This window comes from Vitis vinifera, chromosome 18 (assembly GCF_030704535.1).
Source record: "Vitis vinifera cultivar Pinot Noir 40024 chromosome 18, ASM3070453v1".
Taxonomy (NCBI): Eukaryota; Viridiplantae; Streptophyta; class Magnoliopsida; order Vitales; family Vitaceae; genus Vitis; species Vitis vinifera.
The window spans coordinates 16,775,814-16,787,779 of record NC_081822.1 but is presented as its reverse complement, the minus strand read 5'-3'; the positions used below and the strand labels follow the sequence as shown (position 1 = coordinate 16,787,779).

At 37.3% G+C, this 11,966-nt stretch overlaps 2 protein-coding genes across 2 annotated transcripts; both read left to right on the top strand.

The window, feature by feature from the left end:
• The first annotated feature begins 2,446 nt into the window (after nucleotides 1-2,446).
• LOC132253128 (uncharacterized) lies at nucleotides 2,447-3,346 on the top strand. The gene has a single exon (XM_059734523.1). The coding sequence runs from the start codon at nucleotides 2,447-2,449 to the stop codon at nucleotides 3,344-3,346; it is 900 nt and encodes a 299-aa protein (XP_059590506.1).
• Nucleotides 3,347-3,375: 29 nt separating this feature from the next.
• LOC104878627 (cell wall protein IFF6-like) lies at nucleotides 3,376-10,631 on the top strand. Its single transcript, XM_059734522.1, has 5 exons — nucleotides 3,376-3,666; nucleotides 8,327-8,924; nucleotides 9,040-9,274; nucleotides 9,382-10,016; nucleotides 10,216-10,631. The coding sequence occupies exons 1-5, from the start codon at nucleotides 3,376-3,378 to the stop codon at nucleotides 10,629-10,631; spliced, it is 2,175 nt and encodes a 724-aa protein (XP_059590505.1).
• Nucleotides 10,632-11,966: the final 1,335 nt, after the last annotated feature.

The following is an 11,966-nucleotide window of genomic DNA, read 5'->3' as shown; positions in this document are numbered from 1 at the left end:
AGCCTCAAATGTTCCTTTTAAGGTGGACGGAACCAAACACTACTAGTACTAGTAACCTCTAACCAAACCCTTAGAGGCTAGGGTCCAAATCAATTACATTCCCCACCAAGAAATGTAAAGGTCAACTATTATATCTCGTTGATAAGGGCCAAACAAACCAAAGTCAAACACTTATTTCAATTATTCAAATTTGCAAAACATAATATCTCCACATTTCTCTATTGTAAACAAAATATAAGGTTCTAACATACTTTTCATGCAAAACATATTTGATCCATGCATAAAACAAATAATAACTCAAAAGATTTCCAAATGATGTATATAAAAATATTGTTTCTAAAAAAATAAAAAACTACATTAATTTCCCTTACCTCAAAAGAAGTCCTAAAAAACTTTGGAGAAAAATAATCCTGGAAAATCTACTCTTCACCTAACAAAGTATAACAGAAATAACCACTATTTATCTAAAATTATAGATTTGACAATCCTAAAATTTTAGGTATTCAAATTAATGTTTTTAATTATGAAAAATAATTTAATCTATTCCTATTTTAGAAAAAATAATAAATTTCTAATTCATATAAAACTTAAATTTTATTTTCAATTTATTTCTTAGGACACAACATAATTTAATTAAACTACAATTTATTCTACTAATTAAATTTTATGTTACTTATTAACTTAATATTTATCATTAATCTAATTATAATACTTGAAATTTAACTAATTTGTACTTCACCTCTTTTTTTTATATATACTTAATTTATTCTATCATTTTCATATATATGTATTTTTTTTCTAAACACAACTACCATAACAACCCTCACACAACTACCAATATAATATATTTAAATAAATAAAACATCCACCCACTCACACACTCCATGTGATGCCTCTTTATTAATATGAACATTATTATCTTCATCAACCTTCATTTTTCCACACGCACGCATTCTTTTTTTTTTTTTCTTTTTTTGCCACTGTGCACATTGTCTAAAAACCTATTTATTATTATTATACACTTCTAGAAATCACTCAATACATTGAAATCTTATAATTTTTTCTTCCTAATATTTTTCAATCCCTTAAGCCACATATAATCATATATTTATTTACTCATTTAATTTTTGAAATTTCATTGTTTAGATCTATTCATCTAAGAAATTTTGAATTTCCCTATTTTCATCAATAGAACAACCTATATTCCTAATTTCAATATTTTGACCTAAAATTGTTAAAATAAATTAACCTTAGCCTAAATCGAAATCTTCCAAAGAATTTATTTTTTTCATCTAAAAACTTAAGATTTCTCAATTTTCAACAATAAATCAAAATCTTAAACTTTCAATATTTTGATATTAACACGAATTAAAAAAAAACCCTAATCTAAATAATTTTTTTTTCAAACAATAACTAGCGTGTTCAAAACTAATTAACCAATATAATATATTAATTTAGGGTTAGAATCTTGCCTGAAAAAAATCTGAACTTCAAACTTTGAACCTCTAACCCTTGAGTCCTACGATCTCCAATTCTCTAATTCTAGTTAATAGGGTTTCCTGAATGAAGAAGACAAAAGGAAAATCTAATTTATACCTAAGATTTTTAATTGTAAAAGGACTCTTTTTCACCCTTAATGAATTTAATTAATTACTTAATTACTTTATAAATTACCATTTTGCCCCTAGATTAAATTTTGGGGTGTTATAGTAACAGTTATAGTGATGGCAATGGTAACGGTGACGGTGACAGTGACAGTGACGGTATCATTCATAGTCAAGATGATGGTAATAGTGACGGTGACAGTGACAATAAGTGTAACGGTAATAGTGACGGTGACAGTGGTGGGATCATTCATGGTCAAGATGATGGTAACGATGACGGTAACGGTGACAATAATGTTAATGGTAACGGTGACGATAACGTTGACGGTAACGGTGATAGTTACGGTTACTATAAATGTAACGGTAATGGTTACTATGAATGTAACGGTAACGGTAACGGTAGAAGTAATTGTGACGATAACAATAATAGAAACAATAATGGTAACGATAACGATAATGGTTATGGTAGCGATGACAGTAACGGTGATGGTGACGGTGACAGTGATGGTAACGGTGACAGTAACGGTTACGATAATGGTTACCGTGACAGTAATGGTAATGGTGACAGTGACCGTAACAAAAAGGGCAAGGGTGACGGTGACGGTGACAGTAACGATAACGATAACGGTCGTAGTAATGGTATCGCGGACATAATGGTAATGGTAAAGGTGACGGAGACGGTAACGGTAACACTAAGGATAAAGGTTATGGTAATAGTAACGGTGAAGGTAACCGTAACGGTTATGGTAACAGTAACAGTAACCATAATGGTAATGGTAACGGTGACGATGATGGTAATGGTAACGGTAACAGTGACTATGATGGTAACGGTGACGGTAACAATGACGATTATGGTAATGGTGACGCTAAAGGTCACAATCATGGTAATGACCACAGTAATGGTGATTGTAACGGTGATGGTAAATCTGACGGTAATGGTTACGGTGACGGTAACAATAATGGTAACAGTCACGGTAACGGTGACGGTGATGGTGATGATGACGGTCATGGTGACGGTGATGCTAACGGTGATGGTAACGGTCACAATCATAGGGACAATAACAGTGACGATAACGGGAACGGTGACGGTAATGGTTATAATGATGGTAAAGGTAACTATCTTGCTAACGGTCAAGGTAATGATTAGGGTGACAGTAACGGTAGCGAAAACTATAACGGTGACGGTAATGATGACGGTGATGGTGATAGTAAAGGTGACGATAACAGTAATGGTGACTGTAATAGTAGCAGTAACAGTCACGGTAATGGTGACGATAAAAGTAATTGTAACGGTAACAATGACTATAATGGTAATGGTAACGGTGACGGTAATGGTAACAGTAACAACGATGGTATTGGTTACGGTGACGGTAACAGTAGCGAGTACGGTAACGATGATGGTAACGGTGGCGGTGACGGTAACGGTGATGCTAATGATGATGGTGACGGTCACAATGATGGTAATGGTGATAGTAAAGGTCACAGTCTCGGTGACAATAACGGTAACAGTGATGTCAACGGTGACAGTAAAGGTGATAGTAATGGTTATGACAATGGTAATAGTTACGGTAATGGTAATGGTAACATTGACGGTAATGGTAACAGTCACGAATCACGATTATGGTAATGGTGACGATAACAGTGATGGTGACGATGACGGTGATGATAACAGTGATGCTAACCATGAAGGTGACGGTCACAATAATGGTAATGATGATGGTAACTGTGATGAAAAACAGTGACGATCACGATGAATGTAATGGTCACAATAATGGTAATGGTGACGATAACGGTGACGGTGACGGTTATAGTGACAGTAAAGGTTACAATCTTGGTAACGGTCACGATAATGGTTAGGGTGACGGTAATGGTAACAATAATGATAACGGTGACGGTGACCGTAACCATAATGGTAACGGTGACTGTGATGGTGACAGTAATGGTAATGGTGATAGTGATAGTGACGGTGATGGTGACGGTAACGGTAACGGTGATGATAACAGTGATGGTAATGGTTACGGTAACGATAACAATGACGGTAATGGTTATAGTGATGGTAAAGGTAACAATAACACTAACGGTGATGGTAACAATAGTGGTAACGATAACATAACGATCACGGTAATGATGACGATAATAGTGATAGAAATGGTGACGACAATGGGGACGGTGAGGGTAATAGTGATGGTAAAAGGTATGGTAACAATTACGGTAACAGTTAAGGTAACGATTACAGTAACGGTTACAGTAATGATTACGGTAATGGTTACAGTAACGATTATGATAACGATAACGGTAACAAAGATGGTGACTGATTCGTTCCCAATTGGTGTGTCAGCTGATTCATGTCCAACTGGTGCTCTTTGATTGAGGGAGTAATCAACAAAATTTATAACCTATATCACCATACATTGGATAGCTTTAGCTAATATAGCAAGTGACTCTAGGATCGTTCTCTGGGAAGGGTTTTCAACTCACAACTGATACCAATTCAAAGTTAAATTGGTGCTTTTTCATTTCAAGGTTAGCTTAAGAAATAAAACACAAACTTTGGTTAAACGAAGTTTTTGTTTCAAGCTAACTAAAAAGAAAGTAATGGAAATTACTTATGAAGAAAAACATTCCTTGGAGGTTTGGGTTCACAGGGGAGGTTCCTTATGCAAAAACAGAGCTTCGGTCATTTGGTTCATTTCCTCGCATTATAGAATTAACATATAGTCAATTCTCTAACCGGTGTTGTACAGATGTATCCTTTAAATGGATTTCTGCTCTAATTCCCTCTCACTGATGCAACTTGCAATGGTTCGTGCCTCTCACCTAGCATTTGCCATTCAAGGTGATCTTTAACTTTGGACTTCCCTTCTTAAGCTCGCAAGAGATAACTAATGGATGTCTCCTTGGAGTCCAAAAGCTTACCAAGTGTTGGCAATTCTAGAAAATCCTACCTTCAAATCACTTCCCAAAAGCTCGCAAGAGGTAAACTAGTGCATCTCCATGGACGGAGATCACTTGCCTTACCACGTGTTGGCTCAAGTGAATTGAAGGTGTTTTAAGTTAACTAAAAACATAGAAATCATTAAAGGATCACACTTTCTCTTCTTTAATGGTTGAAACCACAAAGCTATAAATTCTTGCACTTGGAACCTTTCCCGGCAACCTTAGCTCCAAGGAACTAAAAGTCTAGCCACTCATTCTCTGAGGAAACTTCCTCAGAGCTTGTTTGGCTAGAAAGAACTAACGAGAAAACAAAAATATGAAGGAAAAATAGAGCAAGTGCTCTATAAAATATATTTATTTTTTTTCGCTTTTTACATAATAATCTTTTTGTAAAGAAAATTACAAACTATATATATGAGGTTATTCACTCTTTGTTTTTACTTAAAGACTAAGGAATCCTATGATAGGTGGGTTACAAGGAGAGTTTGGGGATTTAGACATCAAATATCTAAAGCAAAATATCTCAAAAAGTCAGTCGGAAATATCAGGAAGCTTCAGGAGAAATTCCGTTGCACTGTGCAAAAATGGAGACTTGGTCGTCAGTATTATCAGAGTTTGCTTTTTGATTGTGGACGGAAATGGATCCGATGAATCGCGAGTGTCTGACGAGCCAAGCTGTCTGGGGAATCTAAATTGTCAGCTGCGAATGCTCTCCGGGTAAGCGCTATAAGAAGATCCGGACATGTCTGACCGGGGAAGTTGAAACGTCATCCTCTCCCATCCAGCGTCAGGCGCCGGATGTGAGATATCCGGAGAAGGTGGAATGTCAGCCGGACAGAATTCCTCCCCGGGTGGAATGAGCTATGTGGCAAGGGGGACCGTCTGCGTGTGCAAGGTGTAGGGACCCCTCCCCCTGATGACACGAAGTGCACAAGGCTATCCAGATCAACTCCATCCGGATTCCCCAAGAGGACATGTGGCGCGCTCTCCTATCCAGACTCCCTCAGGGAGAAGCACATGACACTCATGAACATCACACTCGGACGATAGGATATCCTATCCGGATATGTTGTCCGGATCATTGACTTCGGCCGCCATCCGATGGTGTGTCCGGACGCCCTGTCCGGACATCTTTTGCTCCTTGCATTCCGGATTTGCTTATGGCAAAGGACTTCAAAGCTTTGGTTCTTCATGTTTTTGAGCTTTCCATTGCTTTACTAAGGATTCCAAAGAACTCTCCTCAATCACGGATTGCTTTGGTGATCAAAAAGCTATCAAAACACCAAAACTTAACACAATTTGATTAGAATTGATTGCAAGGGTCCTTAATATCTTAATTGGGTTAAAAGGTGATAACTACTACTCAAAAGTGTTTAAAAGAGTTTATTACTGCTATGAAATAGCACTTTTTGAGTAGTAATCACTCCCCCGAACCGACATATTGCTAGTCCCTTAGCAATGAAGGAAAGAAAAATAAAAATAAACATTATTATAATTTACAACATCATGCTGATCAAAAAACAATTTTCAAGTGGCATGATGATCTAACTCTCACATGGAACATTAAAGAAAACTCAAACTTCAACAAGAGTTATCAAATAACTTGTCTAATCACAATTCTTAAAGAGAAGGCATTGATTACTACCCAAAAAGTGTTATTTTGTGCCTTTAATTCATTATGTTTTAAACACTTTTGTGTAGTAGTTCTCCATTTTTATTCCAATTGGCATGTTAAGGACCTAGCAATGACTTCTAATCATATTTGTGGCTAGTTTTAGTGTTTTGACAGCTTTTTGGATCATTAAGACAAGCCAAGTAAAGGAGAGAAGCAAAGAGGAAAAACAGAGGAAAGAAGTAGTTTTTGTAGCCGTGCACTATCACTTTGGGAGGCTCTATTTTTTTCATCGTGCAAAATCACCTTTCAAGAATCCCATATTCGGAACCGGCTCAGAATTGCTGACAAATCAAGTACCTATAGTGGTATATTGCCATTCGTATAAGGAGCTCAAAATGGCAAATTTCGCACTTTATACTGTTCATGCAAGTGCGAATTTCGCACCAGCCCATGCAAGTGCGAATTTCGCACCATGTATTGTTCATGCAACTTTGGTGCAAAATCTCCTCTGTTCTGCCGACTCCACATGAGATCTTTTCTTTTGTATTTTTTGATGTAAATTCCTTTCTTATCCTTGTATTTAGCCAATCACAGGCTTTGCTTTGTAAAGACTATAAGAGGGGTGGAAATCATCTCTCGAAAGAAATATTGTATTTTTTACACTTAGTGAAATTTTCCGCTCGGGAAGAAATACAGAGTTCTCTTTGCTTTCCTTTTCTCTCTTCTATTTTCTTTTTCTTGGAAGCCAAACAACCTCTGAGGATGTTTTCCCAGAGGATGAGAGGCTAAACCTTTGGTTTCTTGGAGTGAAGGAAGCTAGGTGAAAAGTCCAGATGCAAAAATGGAAAACTCTCGTGCATTAAATACAGGTAGTTGGAGTTCATAAATGGCTTTTAAATCTAAAGTTTTGCTTTAAATCCCTTAGAATCACTTTGAATGGCCAATACATGATAAGCTTTTAGGTCTCTGTGGATACTTATTGCTAGATCCACATAAGACCATTAGTTATCATGTACGAGCCATTGGAAAGTGGCTCAAGGTGAAGACTCATAGTGTCTAAAGCCATTAATGGAACTTGACTACCATTTCTATTGACTTTTTATGGATTAAATCTTCATTGTTAAACCTATACCGGTTCGGGAAACAACCATCCTTTATGTTGTTGTCTCCAATACGAGGAGAAAAATCCAGAATTTCCCACTTTGCATTCTGAACTTGATCCTAGCAACCTTTAGCCCGGGAGACTTTCTTTCTTCCATTTTTACCTAGTTCTATATTAGTTTAGTTTCAAACACCACTTTCAAAACAAATTTTATTTTCTTTTAAACTTTAAGTTTTTGACAAAGGAAATCATCAGATTCACTTTCAAATCTTGAGTCTATCACTGGTAGAGTGAAAACCCATCCCAGAGTTCGACCCTAGAGCTGCTATACTATAGTAGCTTTGCTACGCTAGTATGAGGTCATAGGATTTATAAATATTTTTTATTAAAATACCCAACTGGGCACGAATCAATATTCCAGTTGGGCCTATTACTAAAGCAAGATTCAAGAAGATCAAAGAAGCACATAATGGGCTAATTCAAGAGATTTGGGCTAATTCTAACGCAGGACATTCCAAGCTTGGCCCAAAGGAAGATGAAAGTGATTTATGGCATGGATTAATGACTGGTTGACTTTTCAGCTTCATATAAGTTATTTCTACCTTAATTTTAGGCTTTTATTATTTAGGACTTTTTTTAGCTATTTTCCTATTTTGGATCTGCTAATTTCAAACCAAATCAACCTTTATTTAGGGTTTTAATATTTAGTAGGTTTTTTAGCTATTTTTCTATTTTGGATCTGCTAATTTCAGACCAAATCAACTTTTATTTAGGGTTTTAATATTAAGTTTTTTTCGTGACATATAAATAGCATGCACTCATTGTAATAGGGAATAATTTTGATTGAATAAAAAATAAGAAAATATGAGGCTTTGCTCTTCTTTTGGTTCTTCAAGAACTGTGAACTTATCAGGGATTCTTCCTTGTGGCGTTCAAACTTTATACCTTCAGTTCGTGATTCCATTGTAATCATTAGGTCAAGGTCTGTTACTTATACTTTTAGTTCGCATTTCACTTATAAACATTGGGTTTGGGTTCTATTAAAAATTTGTATTTTAGCTTTCTTAGGCAATTATTCCAATACTGTTTGTTAGGTCTCAAAGCGTGTCGATTGAGGTTTGCATCAGTCATGGTCAAGGTAACGGTAACGATGATGGTAACACTAGCGAAAACGGTACTGGTGACGATATTGGTGACGATAATGGTGACGGTGATGGTAACGGTGATGATTACGGTGATAGTCATGGTAACAGTGACGTTGATGGTAACAGTATCGATGACTATAACGGTGTCAGTAATTGTGACAGTAACGGTAAAGGTAATGGTAATGGTTATGGTAACGATGACAGTAATAATGATACTAACGGTCACGGTAACAGTGACGGTGACGGTGATGGTAATTGTGATGCTAATGATGACAGTAACAATGATAGTAACGGTTACGGTGATGGTCACGGTAACAGTAACAGTAATGGTAATTGTTACGATGACAGTAACAGAGACGGTAAAGGTGATGGAAACGGAGATGGTAAGGGTAACAATGACGATAAGAGTGATGGTGACGATAATGGTTATAGTAACGATTACAATAAAGGTTACGGTCACGATAACGATAATGGTAATGGTTATGGTGATAGTTACACTGACGATAACAGTAATGGTAACAGTAACAATGACGGTAACAGTGATGGTAACGGTAACAGTGATAGGAACAGTTACGGTAACGATAATGATAACGGTAGTGGTTTTAGTAATGGTAACGGTGACGGTAACAATAACAGAAACAATAACGGTAACACTGACGGTGACTGTAACGGTGACAGTCATGGTAATGGTGACGGTAACGATCACTGTATCAGTAACAGTCATAGTAATGATGAGAGTAACGGTAACAGTGACGGTAATGGTAACAGTGACAGTAACAGTTATGGTAACAATTACGGTGATGGTGACTTTAATGATCATAATAACGGTGATGATAATAGTAATGGTAATGGTAACGATAACGATAACTGTGTGGGTAATAATAATGGTGACGGTAACGGTAACGATGACGTTGATAGTGATAGTAACGGTAATGGTGACGGTGACAGTGACAATGATGGTAACGGTGATGATAACAGTGACGGTCATGATGATGGTCACGATGATGGTAATAGGAATAGTGACGGTAACGATAATGGTAACGGTGATAGTAACGGTAACAATAACGTTTATAGTGACGGTAATGGTAACTATCTCGTTAATGGTCATAGTAACTGTTATGGTGACGGAAATGATAACGGTAACGGTAGCGGTGACAGTGACGGTAACAATAATGGTGACGATTATCGTAACGATAATAGTAACGGTGATGGTGCCGATGACAATAATGGTAATCGTGACAGTAAGAGTGACGTTAACTATTATGGTGATGGTAACTGCAATGGTAATAATGACGGTGAGAGTAATGGTAATTCTAAAGGTGACGGTTACGGTGACAGTAACGGTAACGATGACGGTGATGGTGACTGTAGCAGTGATGGTAATAGTGACAGTAACGACTATGGTGATGGTGGTAGAAGCAGTAACGGTAGTGGTAATGGTGACGGTCACTGTAACGGTAATGGTAATTGTTACAGTGATAGTAACAAAGACAGTAAAGGTGATGGAAACGGAGATGGTAACGGTAACAGTGACGGTAAGAGTGATGGTGACGATAACGGTTACAGTAACGGTTATGGTAACGATTATAGTAAAGATTACGGTCATGATAACGGTAATGGTAACGGTGATGGTGACAGTTACAGTGACGGTAACAGTAATGGTAATAGTAATAGTGACGGTAACTGTCACAGTCACGGTCAAGGTAACGATGACGGTAACAGTGATGGCAACAGTTACGATAACGATCATAATAACGGTAATGATTAGAGTAATGGTAACGGTGACGATAACAATAACAAAAACAATAACAGTAACGGTGACGGTGACTGTAACGGAAAAGGTGACTATGACAGTAACGGTCACAGTCACGATAATGGTGATTGTAACAGTCACTGTATCGGTAACAGTCATAGTAATGATGAGAGTAATGGTAACGATGACAATAACGGTGATGGTAATGGTAACGGTGATGGTGACAGTAATGGTTATGGTAACAATTACGGTGATGGTGACAGTAACTGTCACGATAACGGTGATGATAACAGTATCGAAGACAGTAATAGTAATGGTAATGGTAACGATAACGATAACGATAACAATGTGGGTAATGATAACGGGTGACGGTAACGGTAACTGTGACGTTGATAGTAATAGTGACGGTATCGGTGATAGTAACGGTAACGGTAACGGTGACGGTAACAGTAATGGTGACTATGAAGGTGACTGAGGTAGTGATGGTAACAGTGACGGTAACGATAAAGGTGACGGTAATGGTAACGGTAATGGTGATGGTAACGATAACAGGGATGGTCACGGTAACGGTAATGGTGATGATAACGGGTGATTACGGTAACGATAATGGTGATGGTAATGTAACGGTGACGGTAACCGTAACAGTGACAATAACAGTAATGGTAACGGTCATGATAACGGTAACAGTAATAGTGACGGTTGCTACGATTGTAACGGTGACTATAATGGTAATAGTAACAGTCACGGTGACGATAACAATGTCGATGACGGTGACGGTAATGATGACAGTGACAGTAATGGCAATTACGGTGATGGTCATGGTAACGATAACGGTATCAATAACAATAACGGTCACTATATCTGTAACATTCATAGTAATTATGAGAGTAACGGTAATGATAACGGTATCAATGAGGATAATGGTGACTGTGATGGTATTCGTTACGGTGATAGTAATGGTAATGATGACAGTAATAGTAACGATTACGATAATAGTAATAGTAGTGGTAACAGTAATAGTCACGGTAACGATGACGATCACGGTGATGATAACGTTCACAATGATGGTAACTATGACGATTACGGTAATAGTCACGGTAACGGTAATGGTAACGGTAACGATTAGAGTAACGGTAATTGTAACGGTTAGAGTAACGGTAACGGTAATGGTGACGGTTACAATAATAGAAACAATAACGGTAACGGTAACGGTGATGGTAAAAGAGACGATAACGGTAACGGTGACTGTAATGGTAATAGTGATGGTGATGGTAACGGTGACGGTAACGATAATAGTGACGGTGATGGTAAGAGTTACGATGGCGATGACGGTAATGGTAAAAGAGACGGTAACGGTGATGTTGATGATAACGATGACAATAACGGTAACATTGACAGTAACGATAACAATGATGGTAACAGTAATGGTAAGGGTGATGATAATGGTCATGATGACGGTAACGATGATGGAGAAGGTAACGGTAATGATCACGATCAAGGTAATGGTAATGATAACGGTAACAGTGGCGATGATGGTAACAGTGACAATTACGATGATGGTAACAGTGATGATTATGATGATGGTAACAGTGATGGTAACAGTGACAATAGCGATGACGATAACAATTATGATAACGGTAACGGTGACGGTGATGATAATGGTCACAATCACAATAACAGTCATAGTAATGGTGATGGTAATGGTTACGGTGATGGTAAGGGTAACAGTAACAGTAACAGTAACGATAACGATAATGACAATTGTAACTATAACAAAAATGGTGACAGTAAAAATTATGGTAATTGTAAA

Excerpts from the sequence above, each read along its gene's own strand:
- LOC132253128 (XM_059734523.1), top strand. The coding sequence starts at position 2,447 with ATGACGATTATGGTAATGGTGACGCTAAAGGTCACAATCATGGTAATG.
- LOC104878627 (XM_059734522.1), top strand. The coding sequence starts at position 3,376 with ATGGTAATGGTGACGATAACGGTGACGGTGACGGTTATAGTGACAGTA. Across the intron at positions 3,667-8,326 it reads TGGTTATAGTGATGGTAAAG|GCAATTATTCCAATACTGTT; the intron begins GTAACAATAACA and ends TAGCTTTCTTAG. Across the intron at positions 8,925-9,039 it reads CGATAACAGTAATGGTAACA|AAACAATAACGGTAACACTG; the intron begins GTAACAATGACG and ends TAACAATAACAG.